Raw genomic sequence first — 14,506 nt, 5'->3', positions numbered from 1 at the left:
TGCTCAGGAAGCCAGGGCTCTGGCATGTATCGATCAGCCATGTGATTATTTTAACTTGAGCCAGTCATTTCATCATGCTTGTCCTCATTCCTTATTTTTGATTTTTATTTATTTTTTAAAGGTTTATTTATGCATGCAAGAGCTGGGGTGCAGGCCAGGTATGTGGGGGGTGGGGGATGAGAGGATTCACCAGAGACAGAGTGGGGAGCAGAACAGGCAGACTGACTGAAATACACTGCTGAGGGGAGCAGTGGGCAAGACAGGAGAGGTCTCTGCTGTGGGTTACCTCCCTGGTGGGGGATCGAACTCGTGCTACAGTGGCTGCCAATAGCTTCATAGTGCTGACTTTTTTTTTTTTTTAAAGATTTATTTATTTATTTACACAAGCACTGGGTACAGTCAGAAGCGCAGGAGGGTGAGAGAATTCACCAGAGCCAGAGCAGGGAGCAGAGCAGGCAGAAGGACCGAAGTACACTGCTGAGGGGAGCAGCGGGCGGCAGAAGAGGTCTGCGCGCCATGTGGGACCCTCCTCCGGTGGCCGGGGAGCAGCCGGAAATCAAACGGGTGCTGCAGAGGCTGCGGGCAGCTTCGCAACCCAGCGCTCAACCGCTGCACCACGGGGGAGGCCCCTATAGTGCTGACTCTTAACCCCCTCTGCCACCAGGGGATTAACCTTAACTTTTTCCAGCATTTCAGCAATAAAATTCTCTGGAGAATAAGATAGGGTGATGGTATGATTTTAATAGCTGCCATTTATTAAATATATTATTTACAGGCACCTTAGAAGTTGTTTTGGTCTAGTCGCCGTAACAGTAGATAACAGTGGAATAACCCTGGAGCCTGTCCAGCTTCTCCTGAGAGGCGTTGTGTCCACATCCATGAAATACCTTGTTACAAATACTTGTTAAATACTTGATGAGACAAATGCTATAGCATTTAATGGAGATCAGAAAAATGGCCTTTATTTGCATGAATGAGGGCTCTTTCTCTGAGTTGACTGGGAGAAAGAGCATATGTTTTCATTAGACGTAGATTTTTTTAAAAAGATTTATTTATTTGTGCATACAAGAGGGGGGTATAGGCCAGAGGTGTGTGTGGGGGGTGGTGGTGAAAGGATTCACCAGAGACAGAGTGGGGAGCAGTACAGGCAGACTGACTAAAATACACTGCCAAGGGGAGCAGCGGGCGAAACAGGATAGGTCTGCTGTGCCATGTGGGTAGTTCCCTGGCTGGCCAGGGATGAAACTCATGCTGCAGAGGCTGCAGATTGCTTCACAGTACTGTGCTTAACCCCTTGCGCTACCAGGGAGGCCCAGACGTAGATTTTTAATCTGCTACTGAAGAGTTATTTGACCTGGCACCTGTTACTTACCCTCTCTGAGCCTCAGTTTCCCCCTCCGTAAAATGGTCACCCTGTGATAACTAACGCCTGTGTGGTTGGGAGTGTGTGAGGCCTGTGGGAAAGAGCTTAATTCATAGCAGATGGCAGAGGGCCTAGGCCCACTGGGTACTCACCAAATGTTTCTGTCCATCTTTCTGAACAATGTCTAACATAGATAACAGATGTGTTCTATTATGAGAGAATTATTCATAGTTTTAAATAAATTTCTCATCTACCCAATGGGCTTTTGTAATAAAAGGAGAATGATCTTCCCCTAGGGAGCATTGCTAATTGTAAGAAGTTTGGCAGAAACAGCTAGAAACTATATTGTCTCCATAAATTTCCTATAATAAATATGTATTTATTATTTAAGTAAAATTTATTTGAAGAAATAATCATGGGAGGAAAAGGGATAAAGAAGATCATGGTACCATGACCTCCAGCAAACACCAAGAGCACCCTGGGGTCCTGAGAGTGGCCATTTCTAGGTAACAGTATCTTTTTGCAGTATCTCCAGTTCCAGTCAGTATCTTCAGGATTAGAAATAGAAATAAATCCCTCTCTTTGAAGAACTCATGGTCTAGAGGTGGAGTTGGCGCCCTCCCCCTGTGAAAAGTACGTGTTTTCAACTTTGCTGACTATGGGGTTTGTCACAACCAGGCAACTCTGCATAAACCATCAGAGGCAGTATGGAAATGAATGTGTATGGCTAGGGGGACAATAAAACTTTATTTATAAAACAGGTGGAAGGGCCGAATTTGGCCCACGCTTGGCCATTTCCCCCAGCCTGTGAAGGAAAGACCTGTAAGCAAGTGATGGTACCATACTGTGATACTTGTGGTGTTTTCGTGAGCACTGGGTGTTACCCAGAAGGCAACAGGATTCAGCCTGGGGAAAAGAGACCCTCTCTCTTCCCCAACCCCACCACTGAGTCTCTTACCCTTGTTAGAAAGATGGAACTGTATCTATTTCTATCTTTGCAATTTTGTGTCCCTTTCCCTCTTCACTTAATTGTGGTACACAAAGGTAACCAGTGCTCCTGAAAGAAAAAAGACAAGCCATCTTTAGCCTCTCTGATGGTGCAGGGGTTAAAAAACAGCGCTATCAAGCTACTGCCAGCCACTGCAAGCAGGAGTTCGATACCCGGCCGGTCAGGTAACTAACCACATGGCGCAGCAGACATCTCCTGACTCGTCTGCTGCTCCCCTCAGCAGTGTATTTCAGTCAGTCTGCCTGTTCTGCTCCCCACTGTCTCTGGTGAATCCTCTCACCCCCCAACCTCTGGCTTACACCCCAGTTCTTGTATGCGTAAATAAATAAATCTTTAAAAAATAAAAAGACAATTGGTCTAGCAAGTCATCCTCCCACCCACCAGTGATAGACAATGGTGAAGAATTGGAGTTGAAAGGAGTTTTATCCTTTGAGCGGGCACTGAGCCAGAACAGCCAGGGCGTGTTTGTGGATATTGTGGGGCAGGCCGGGAAGAGCAGTGCAGGCAAAGGGCACCGAGGCTCTGGGTGCTGCACGGGGTTGGCACAGCTGCAGACGGGTGGGGGAGGGTAGGCATGTGAAGGGTTGGTGAGGGATGACTCAGGTTGTAAAAGGAACTTCACAGGCCCTGTGGAGTCTGGGTCGCAGCTGCCAGGCAGTGGGAAGGAATGGATGTGTTTGTTTGCAGTGAAGGAAAGGGGATTTTCCTTCTGCTGGGATAGATCCCCGGGGTCATCCAACGCCTCATTCTGAGGATAACCTGCACCTATGACCCAAAGGTCCCCATCCTTGGCTCCTCTGCAGGATTAGTTGTTAATTTAAATGTTAATGTGATAGTCCAGTTTCACTCGTGTTCAATACTATACTAGAGTAAACGCGAGAGAGCTTTTGAGTTTCTCAGGTTGAGACTTCCTGTGACTTGGTATAAATTACTGTGCTCAAGCCTCTCTGGTTTCACTTGGGGTGTCCTGGCTCCTCTGCTGTGATGCTTAGGGCTATGGCTGCCTGCCTCTATGCCTCTTCCCTTCTTCCTTCCCTTTCTGCTATCCTCGTGTCCCTCCCCTTCTCCCCAGTTTTGTAATAGGCCCCTTTAATTTATAGGACTTACTATTAATTTCCCTTCTTTGAAGGAGTTGGTGAGGGCTGTTGGCACAATATGCCTTGCAGAATTTGGAAAGACTCTCCAAGGTTTGGGTTGTTAGAAGGCATTGCTTACATGTACTGTCAGCTGCCTTGGGGGGTACATCTATTCAACGCCCCCAAACGCCGTTGAGCTCATTATGCCAAATGAACAAACACAATATTGTGGATCTCTGCTTGGAAGCCCTGCGCCCTCGTAGCTTTTAAGAAAATAAAGGGTCTGGGCCTCCCTGGTGGCGCAAGGGGTTAAGTGTCAGCACTATGAAGCTGTCCGCAGCCTCTGCAGCATGAGTTCGATCCCCAGCCAGGGAGCTACCCACATGGCACAGCAGACCTCTCCTGTCTTGCCTGCTGCTCCCCTCAGCAGTGGATCTCAGTGAATCCACCTATTCTGCTCCCCACTCTGTCTCTGTTGACTCCTCTCACCACCCCCCAGCACCTCTGGCGGGGAGGGGAGGGGAGGGGAGGGGAGGGGAGGGGAGGGGAGGGGAGGGGAGGGGAGGGGAGGGGAGGGGAGGGGAGGGGAGGGACAGCCTTGTTTCATTCTCCCGGAGAGGATTCTCCCTGGATGCCAGAGGCCCATTCAGGTGGTCAATTTTGTTTCCCTTTCCTTGGAGAGAGGTTTTACATTGCTAGAACCCCTCTCCATGTCAGTCACAAAGGATTGTTGTTCCACTGCCCTCCCCTGGGATGGCGACATCATGGAAAATACAGCAGGTGTTAGGAGCCATCCTTGGAAGGACCCAAACAGAGGTCAGCGTGGAAGGGTCAGAAGGAATCTGAAATGACCATGTTAGTTAAAAATAGGACCAAGTGAGCTTTTGGGTTCTGAACCACTTGCAGGGGGATCGAACCGCTTCTGTGCGTGGTGCGGGGGGGTTGGGGGGGTCCAGAGATGGGGGGCTGCAGGTTTGCTGTCCCTGTCTCCATCCAGCGCGAACAGGCTTGTAGAGGCGCTGGGTACGACTGTCTCCCTCATTGTGCCCTATCTCGTTTCTTGGCACTAAGTTAAAAAGGAAAAAATATGAGGCGCCTATTGAGCCACTAGAGCACCCACTGTGGCCATTCGGTCCCCCAGGAAGTTTGTGAGGATGCTGCGGCAGCGGGTCTCCCGCAACCAGAGGACAAGCTTAGCAGCAACGCGCCACGAGTCATCTGAGGTTTGCAAAACAAGCGGTGCATCGTGAATGTGGATGGTCTTTCAGGAAAAAGAAATTCCACACACTGCTAGTGTGGAAACTGCTGCCCGCAGGGGCGCCCACGCAGCCTGAATGTGGAGGTGCAGCGGGAGGAGCCTGCCGGGCACTCTGGCTTTTGTGGGGTGTCCTTTTGTCTGCGACTAACCTCTCCGCTTGGACTGGCGCACCGCAGGGCGCGCGCCTGTGTTCCTGCCATCTCTTTGTCTCCAGTTAAGAAATGCAAAGCGTGGCGGTGCCCGGGATGCGGCCCGCTTCTCCAGAGGCCGCCGAAATGTCACTTGAAGGGGAAAATAAACGGTGGCAGTGACTGCTGAGCTTGCATTTCTCTGGATCCCTGTCACTCCCACAAGCATTTTGTTTTATTTAAGCTTTTGAAATTTTCGGCAGTATCAGCCCTTGGCAGTGAGCAGAAATGTGCCCTCTCGCTCAGCGGGCTGGCTGTCCTCAGAACCGACCCCTTGTGTGGCGATTGGTAAGATTCTGGTGGTTTCTGATGGAACAAGCTCAAAGCGGGGGATCTCCACTGCCAAAGGTGAAACTCGGGGGAATTTTTCACTTAGTTCCTTAAAAAATGTTTTTGAGTTTTTAAGGCGCATTCACATAAATATGCTGCAAGCTGTGAAGACCTGGGCTGCTCTGGGCACTTTCCAAATGAGCTTCCTCTGGGTCTTCACAAAGAACAATAAATTGGTAGAGGCGTGAGAGAACAGACAAAGGGGATTTTGATTCCGAGGGGCTGGAAACATGGGGAGGTAAACCTGTGGGGGAAGCTGATAGAAGACCAGGGTCTTTCTGGCAGGGTTTGCTTACAGCTGACATCCCATCGCTTCACAGGCGTCACGCTTCCCTGGAGGGGGTTTATGACAGTCCTGCTTCTGCGAAGTTCCTGCTTCCAGGCAGACAGAAGAGGCTCGAGAAGAGCTGATACTTCTCCTTTGCCTCCAGCTCAAAATAATTCTTAGGTATTATAGGGGGGCACACTCCAATCCCCCCTACTGTATTTTTGTGAGCTTAGGGCTTACCATTTTATGTAAATTTTTTGGATACATGGATGTTTTCAATAATAATTAAAATTATTATTTAAGTATCAACTGTCACCAGATTGAGGTTTTTTTTTTTTTTCGGGGGGGGGGGTGCTCTCCCCTTAGCTTTTATCCTCAGGGATTCCACCTCTACTCCAAATGTGTAGAAATTCTGTTTTCTTCCCATTTTTTAAATGTTTTGGTTTTACGTGTTGCTTTCTCATCGGGCACATGATTACTGGAAATAAGATTGTCTCCTTCCCATCTATTTTCCATCTCCTTGAGAAATTTCATTAGTTTCTCTGATGAAAATGTGTCTGCGCTGGCATGTTTAGCAATGAGATATTTCCTTTGAAAACAATGTAAATGTAATTTCTTCTTATCCTGAAATTACATAGGTAGAAAAATAGTCTGCCAGATTTCCTGTCACCTCACCTATTTTTTTTTTGTTTGTTTGTTTTAATTTTTAACGGAACACATGTGACTGAAACGGAGAACACTGCTTAGTGCTGTGGCCTCGGCATTTAGTCCTGGCTCACGAATACCATGTGGCACCCCCACTGAACATTCCCATAGAACAAGGTGAAGAAGACCAGCCTGGGATTATGAAATGGGGCCGTGACTCCAAGGCTTTTAGGATCTTGTTAAACCTGCTGATGAAGTGTTAATGGGCCTCATGAAAGTTCTCATGTCTGCATTCTCATGGCTCATGTCTACATTCTCGTGTCTCGGTCTGGGAAGAGACCAGAGTTAATGCATATAGACCTGGTGTCCCCGACCCCCTCCACTAATCCCATCCGGAGGAAGGTCACCGAAGAAATAGAGTTCAATTTGCAGGTCCCAGAAACCACTGCAGGTCTTTAAGGGCCTAGGATTTGACGACTGGGAAACAGTGTGAACTTAATTTCAGGAGTGGCCGCAGGCTGGGCCTCCAAGAGGATTTCTAGGACGAGTCCCTATGGCTGGCCTGTCTGGGGAGCCAAGTCACAGGCTGGGGCCTTGGGAGGTCACTGTGCTGTTGCTGGCTCTGACATCACACCTGAGCCCCCTGCAGGCCCAGCCCCGGCCAGGTCAGAGCAGCCCCTTAGTCCCCACTTAACACTCTTGCCAACTGAAGACATCCTGAAAGTTTGAACTCGGTTGTGCACTGAAAGTTATTTTGGGGTGTCAGCTGATTGGCAGAAATTACACCACATTTGAAACCTTAGCCGTAAGGGAGCCTGGAAGTGTTTTTTTTTTTCAGTCCTCCAGTACACGCCAAAGGAACACCCTCCAAATGGACTATGTGTGAACCCCTACTTTATTCCCATAAATCTGACCACCCCTGTGGCTGGTGTGTGGGTGGAGGATATTTGAAATGGTGAATCTTCTGGAATTAATCGGTGGTTGATTTGATGGGGGAGGGAAATGAGAAGAGGGAGGCAACAGGGTCATGTCGGACGCAATCCCATGGCATGAAGTCCTACTTTTGCACTTTCTACCCTTAAAAATCCCGTGGCCTTCATGATTGATAAGTGGTGCAAACAAATTTCAAGAGCAAGATGATCTCAAAACTTCCTCATACCGCTGAGATTGCTTTGCAGATAATCCGATGTCTGAACCTATTTTATTCTCCCAGGACATTTTTGTCAGTACCATAAGTGGAAGGCAAACACACAAACACGGGGTGGGGTGGAGGAAGGGGGTGTATCTGGCGTACTGCACAGTGAGTTCCCTGTGCCTCCCCACCCAGTTTATGGAATGTGCCTGGGGGGGATGGGGAGATGGGGGTGCTCCAGGCTTTCCGGAGTATCCAGGGGACCTTGTCCCGGGAGCCTGCTGGGGTCTGGAGGCCTTTTGACCTTTGACTCAGGCCATCAATTCTCAGGTCTCATGGAGGGGCTTGGGTGGACATCCCTGTCCTGGATCCCCTCACTCCTGCCCCAGACTGATGAGGACCAGCAGACGCCTATAACCGGGCTTTCTACCCCCAGCTGAGGGGTGCTCTGCCCCCACAACTGTTTTTTCTTTCCCCTCCAGCCCTGCTCTGGGCAGAGGCTGCCTAGAGGCTCCCTGAGCATCTCACTGGGTGGCAGCTACATCGGGTCTGGCCCCAGGCAGCATTACAGGCAGGTGGCTGAGCTCACACATTCCCTCCACCCCTCTGGATGCCTTGATGAAAATCTCCTTTGTTTCCGCCATCTCACCTAAGCAAAACCTTCTCCTTCTCATCCCCCCCACCCCAGGAATTCATTAGCAGGAGTTATTGGTGGAGCCCCGAGCGAGGACCCTCTGCCACAGAGTCCTTGGTGGGCGCCCTCCCCTCCAGGGGCGCTCTGGGAGTGGGGTGTACCCCTCTCTCATCAAGAATGTGCTGGGGGGGCCTCCCCGGTGGTGCAGCAGTTGAGCGCTGGGTTGCGAAGCTGCCCGCAGCCTCTGCGGCGCCGGTTCGATCCCCGGCTGCTCCCCAGCCACCGGAGGAGGGTCCCACATGGCGCGCAGACCTCTCCTGCCGCCCGCTGCTCCCCTCAGCAGTGTACTTCGGTCCTTCTGCCTGTTCTGCTCCCTGCTCTGGCTCTGGTGAATTCTCTCACCCTCCCACGCTGCTGACTGTACCCAGTGCTTGTATAAACAAAACAAACAAACAAACAAACAAATAAATAAATAAAACATGCCTCTGTAAAAAAAAAAAAAAGTTTATTCTTAAAAAAAAAAAAAAGAATGTGCTGGGCTGAGACATAGACAGGTGTGATGTAACAGGACAGTAAAGATTGCAGGTGTTGCAAGCACCTCCTCTTCCAGATTAGCCAGGTGTGCTTGTGCATGTGGGTAATGGCAGCTTTGTGGGTGGGGGCCATGCAGGTCAGAGCAGCCGATCCAGAAGCCACCTCCGAACTTACAAACCTTACTGGGAAAGGCACAGACACGCACTGCTGGCTCCGGTGCCATGACTCACCTGATAAGGCAGAACCTGCTCTCCTGAGGCTAGAGATCAGCTGCACCTTGAAAGCTGTTTGTTATTAAAAATTTATTTTCTCCTAGAAACAATACAGACTTGCAAAATGGCCTCCAAAGGCCACTTGCCTATCATCCAGTGCTGTGGGGCATCCCCCCGGCCACCTTCACTGCCCCTCCACACTCGGGAGTGTGCGCCGGAGCCCAGCACTGCCCGGGCGCTCAGCCTTCCTCTGGAAACCACAGGACCGGCTGCCTGGGGTTCTCGAACTCTCTGGGGGGGCTAGTTACATGGCGGCTGTGCCTCCTGCCAGAAGCTCTTGTCACTGGGGCTGGGATGGGACCTAAGAGTTGGCATTTCTGACATCACAGGAGGGGATGCTGATGCTGCCAGTACCTGGAGCAGATGTGGGGGTCTCCTGGGGCAGACATAGCAGGACATCAACCCCTGGGTCTGATTCATAATTGTTGGATTCTGTGCAGCTGGCAGCGCCCCACTCCTAACACTTGAATAAGCCTCACAGACAATACCCTCCCCCCAAGCTATAGCTAGTGTGCTTGCATTGCACGCCCTCCTTCCTGAGGCTGGCATTGGATGCCTTCTGGAAGCAGATGGCATGGAGGAGCAGGTCACCCTCCCCAGGTCTCAGGAAAGTCACACGTGCCTTTGGGTGCCAGCCAGTGTGGGGACTGTGTGACAGGCAGCCAGCTCCCTGCTCCAGGCCAGGTGCCTCCCTCTGCAACTGCTGTGCAGGAGCCCCGATTCCCCCAGAGCCCGCTGAGGCTGGACACCCACTGAGCACTCCTTCAGGGGCTCCATCGGGCTTTCTGGAAGTTTGGGCACAGGTGCAGAACCTGGGTTTCCAGTGGCCTTTAAGAATCCTCTCGATGTATGTCTTGTAGTGTTTTACCTATATTTTCTTCTATATATTTTATGGTTTCAGGTCTTATGTCCAGTTCTTTTATCCATTTTGAGTTGCTTTTTGTGCATGGTAAAAGGTAGTGGTCTAGTTTTCATTTTTTTGCGTGTGGTGGTACAATTTTCCCAGCACCATTTATTGAACAAACTGTCCGTGTTCCACTGCATAGTCCCCAGGGCTCAGGATGGACAGACAAGGGGCCAATGGAGAGATGTACAAGCCGAGATCAGGTCTCAGCCCAGCATTGTCCCCCTCCCCTACCCACCCCCAAAGCCTATTTCTGGTTTCTGTTTCCGGAACTCCTGTTCTGACATCCCCTGGAGAGCCCCTCCCTGGCCTCACCCCACTCCCGCCTCTGCAGCTCCTCTGCCCTACAGCCAAAGCCCAGAGCTGGAAGCTGCAGCTGAGCTGTTGCTCCACTAGGAAGGGGGCTCTGTACCACTGATGGGGAGCATGGGGCTCAGTCTTCACAGTGTCACCAGCAAGACCCCTCTGATCTGCGCCCCAGGCTTGAGCCCTGTGTCCCTACTTGGGAGCAGACTTGGGATCCCACCTCCTGCTTCCGCAAAGGAGAACACAGCTGGGTGGTTGTTTGCATTTTTAATGCCAGAGTGAAACTTCTTGTAAACATCGTCTAAACATGGTCTGCACCCACAGCTTGACCTTGCCTCCAAGGGCAGCAGATGGCTTTAGAGTGATGTGGGGAAAGTCGAGGACACTTCCACAGACAGAGAAGAATGCTCAGGTTGATATTTCAACATTTATTAGCAACTCTATTTTTTTTTTTAAAGATTTATTTATTTATTTATACAAGCACTGGGTACAGTCAGAAGCGCGGGAGGGTGAGAGAATTCACCAGAGTCAGAGGGGAGAGCAGAGCAGGCAGAAGGACCGAAGTACACTGCTGAGGGGAGCAGCGGGCAGCAGGAGAGGTCTGCGCGCCATGTGGGACCCTCACCTGGTGGCTGGGGATCGAACCGGTGCTGCAGAGGCTGCAGGCAGCTTTGCAACCCAGGGCTCAACCACTGCGCCACTGGCAAGGCCCAGCAACTCTATTTTTAAGTCAGCTTAGGAAGTTTTGGGAATGGGGGGGATGGAAACATAGAGGATGTTTTTAATTTCCTTCTGTTGTTATGAAACCCCTTGTAAAAAGTTGGGGCTGATGCCAGTTCTGCCGGGAAAAAGGGGCTGTTGAGCAGGGACCCGCGGCTTCCTTGGCTGCTCCCCCACATCTCTCAGATCATTTTTATACCCTGTCCCAGTCTGAAATGTCACACTGCTTTTGTGGACAAATTCTCATCGTTGGATTTTCAAAATCATTGACGAACCCCCGGTGGAGGGATCCGGTGTTGTGACCAGTCAGGGGGTCCTCACTCAGTGACTGTTTTGCCCTGTACCTGCCTGCACCCCACATCTGTGGATGTTTCTCTCTGATTTGTTTTTATTTGTCCCTCTCTAGTGGGATCTTGTGTGTGATAATGCCTGGAAGGTCCATATCGCTAAATTCTCCTTGCTGGTTGGATTAATCTTTGGCTACCTAATTACTGGATGCATTGCTGACTGGTGAGTACCACTTGCCTGCCCCTCACCCCCTTGGGAAGCCACATGACTTGGGCTGGCTGGAGAGGAGGGGCCACCAGCTTCCTGCTAGTGGGCCTGGTCTCTGCCCAGGCACTAGCACGGGAGCAGAAAGCTGGAGTTGTTGCCCCCCCTGAGCTAGGCACACTGGCCAGTGCCATGGCGGGCCCTTTAGAAGCGAGAATTTCAGCTCATCACAGTTCTCCCGCTGCCAGAATCGAGCCGAGTGCAGCAGCCCATGGCAGTCGGTGGCCCTCTCTCCTGCTACAGTCAGGCTCCACAGGCTGGGCTTTAGGTGGGGGTGGCTGGGGATGTGCAAGATGCATCAAAAAATGGGGAGAGGAGAAGTAGAGGCCAGATACACAAACAGAATGGGGAGCCAGTGCCAAGTAGTGAACTGAAGGGCCACACGGGTTTCAGGCAGGGGCCATCCCTGTGGCTGGCTTGGTTCGAAGATGCCTCTGCAGGGCCCCTAAGGAGTAGCCAGCTCGAAGCTAGTGGCCAGGCCTGTGGACTGTGGCCAGAGGGAGATGGGGTGCTTCCCAGGGGTTAGGGAGTCTGAGTGCCCAGAGGCAAAGGTGAAGTTTGGAAGGGAGAGCAGATGTTGGTGTGGCAGGAGGGGAGGAGGGGGCAGCGATGAAGACGGCAGCGGCGCAAACTGGCATTTACTGGCTGGCCTCTGCCGTCAGGTGCTATGTTGGGAGTTTCCATTCATGAAGACAGCCGGCCACCTGCGGCCCTGCTGGCCAGGCCATCGCGACCTGCTTCCTAATGGGAAGTGGAAGCACAGAGTCTAAGTAGCCTCCAGACCCCTGTCTGTGCTCATCTCTTCTGTTGCGGAGCCCCTGGAGAGGAAGCTTCTGGTCATGACACTCCTGTGTCCACACACGTTTACTTAAGGTGCTCATGAGGGCAGCAGAATGAGCAGCTGGGCAGGAAGCGGTTGCCACAGGGGACGGCCTTCACGCGGGCTGGGGCTCACACTTCTCTGTCCTGAAGGAGCTTTTCGTGAGCCCAGCAGATCCTCGGCCCTGTTGCCAGGGGAGTGAACGCCTCACACCTGTGGTTTGCTTCCATGCCCCGGTGCCCTAGCCAGCTGGGAGCCCTCCAGACCTGGGCATGGGGCAGCCCAGAGGCATCCCAAGACCACTTTGAAGTCCTGGAAACTCCCTGTATTTGGGCACCCCCTGCATTATGTAGTGTGAGTGCCTTTGGGTTCAGACTTGGCTTAGACATATGCTGCTTAAGCTGCCTTCCCCGGGACAGCCACGAGGATGTTTAGAGAGAGGAAAAGCATAGTTTTTTTTTTTTTTTTTAAACAAATACTTGAATGTAAAGGTATTCAGACTGAGCTAGACGGATCTAAACATACTCTAGCCTCAATATTTGAACCACGACCCCATTTCCTAGAAGCCAGCGCTGATGTGGGTCGGGACGGTGGGCTCACATAACCCCACAGCATGGCCATGGCGTCCTCAGCCAGGATGTCCTGGAGAGGTGAGGAAGTGGCCCTGGTGCCTCACCTCTCCACACCTACACTGCTTGGCCTCCCAGAGTCCACTCTGGGCCTGGGACACACACAGAGGAGCTTGGTGGGGTCTCCCTTGGTGGGGGGTGGTATCTGAGGCTGCAGACCTGGCCTCAGAGGCTCCTCCCAGCAGCAGGTGGGCATGGGGGCGGGGGCGGGCCAGCCCACCTTGCATGGTGGCTTCTGGAACCTTTTGAGCAGACCTCAGTCCCAGCTTGAAAATTTGATGTTTTCCACCCTCTTTTTTTGTAGTTTGTGGACAGAGGGGGTGGCCTTTACTCCGTGCCAGGGTCTGCTTACAAGGAAAGAGACCCAGGGAACCCCACCAAGTCACCCCACCATCTTACATCCTGAGATGCAGGCAGCAGCAGTGGCACAGGAGAAGCCCGCTGTTGTCTTTAAGAAGCAGCTGCTTCCCGTGCCCATGATGTTGGGGACGTTGTGTGTTGCCCTACAACGTCTGTGTAGGTGTTTGAGAGCCAGTGGCCCACGGCGCCTCCCCCCACCCCTGGCTCTTTGCTGGACCTTTTGCGTTTCTGGCTCCAGAGCCCTCTGCCCTGTCCGCAGCTGGCCCTGGGAGGCCCCTTGCTCTCCACTTGGCCCTCTATCTCCTGGCGGGGCCTGGCCCCTGGGGAAGGAGCACTAGCCAGAGAGAGTGGAGAGGAAGAGGGACGTTTTGTTTTCATCCAGGACTCTGCAGAGCTGTCTGCCTCTCCTAGGGTCCCCCCTTCTTACACACACACAGAGCACCCCTTTCTCTGGGTTCCACAGCCATCCTCCCTGCCAAGTCTCCCCCGCCCCACTCTTCCCACCATTTTCTCGCACAGCTGGCCTGCCCTTTTGTAAATAATCCCTTCACCCAAATCTCAAGTGACTTGCCGTCGGTGGGACATCTGTCTCCCAGCAAGATCCTACATGACTTCTCCTCTGTGACTGACGACCCCACGCTTCGGGCTTAGACAAATGGACTTACAGGCCTGTGGTTCCCACGAAGCTAATAGCCAGGTGCCAGCCGGGCTGGGCTCGCTGCTGGAGACATCTATGGCCTTGCCTGCCCCAGCCTCTTGAGGTCATTCCTGGCCCGGGGGCCCTTCTCTGGTTTCAGAGCCCACAGTGCCCTGTCGGGTCCTTGTCACGCAGCCCTGGTCCCTGCAGCCAGGCCAGGTTCAACACGTTTGTCTCAGAGCCACCTGGCTCAGGGCCTTCTCTTTGATGGCTGCTGCAGGGGCCCCTGGGCCACGCCAGGTAACACAGTCATAGGTTCTGAGTTTCAGGACCTGGACAGCCTCTGTGGCTGCCTACCACAGACCCTCATGCCCTGCTCCACATGGGAATTAACCCTCGTTTCGGAGGGATTCCACTGGGGGCGGGCCAGGCCACACTCAGTGTCGATGCCCATAACTAACGCTTGCTGAGCGCTTGCCAAGTCCCCTCCGTCTGTCCACACCCACTTACCACCCCACTAGGTCAGCAGGGGCCGGCCCCTCCTAGAGAAAACCCTGGCTGACAGGGTCCAGCCCCGGCTTCCCGAGACCAGCCCTCATCAGTGGTGAGCTGGGACTCTGAGCGGGGGTACTGATTGTGACGACCCCGTTGGCCCCACAGCTCCTAATCATCTTGACTGATTTTCACAACCATTTGGGAGGGAGACATTTAGAATAGTTCTACGAGTTTAAGAAATAAGCAATCAAGGTTCTTTTCTGTAGAATCACCCTGGCATCCTGGGAGCGGGGGTTGTTGATGGGCACTGGGGATAAAGACATGTGGAAAACATCTCTCACAATTGCAGTAATGCTGCAAAGTGGGGTGGTCAA

At 52.2% G+C, this 14,506-nt stretch overlaps 1 protein-coding gene across 2 annotated transcripts in view; it reads left to right on the top strand.

The window, feature by feature from the left end:
• Positions 1 to 14,506, top strand: part of SLC22A23 (solute carrier family 22 member 23) — a gene marked incomplete at its 5' end in the record, with an annotated part of 145,609 nt that overhangs the window by 25,144 nt on the left and 105,959 nt on the right. For both annotated transcript variants that reach the window (XM_084228920.1, XM_084228919.1), the window contains one exon: positions 11,046 to 11,149. In XM_084228920.1, the coding sequence (XP_084085046.1) occupies positions 11,046 to 11,149 (104 nt within the window). The remainder of the gene's footprint in view (positions 1 to 11,045; positions 11,150 to 14,506) is intronic.

The sequence above is a fragment of the Talpa europaea genome (assembly GCF_964194135.1).
Source record: "Talpa europaea genome assembly, chromosome: 2".
NCBI lineage: Eukaryota > Metazoa > Chordata > Mammalia > Eulipotyphla > Talpidae > Talpa > Talpa europaea.
The sequence above is the reverse complement of the archived record's forward strand: the minus strand, read 5'-3'. Positions and strand labels throughout refer to the sequence as shown.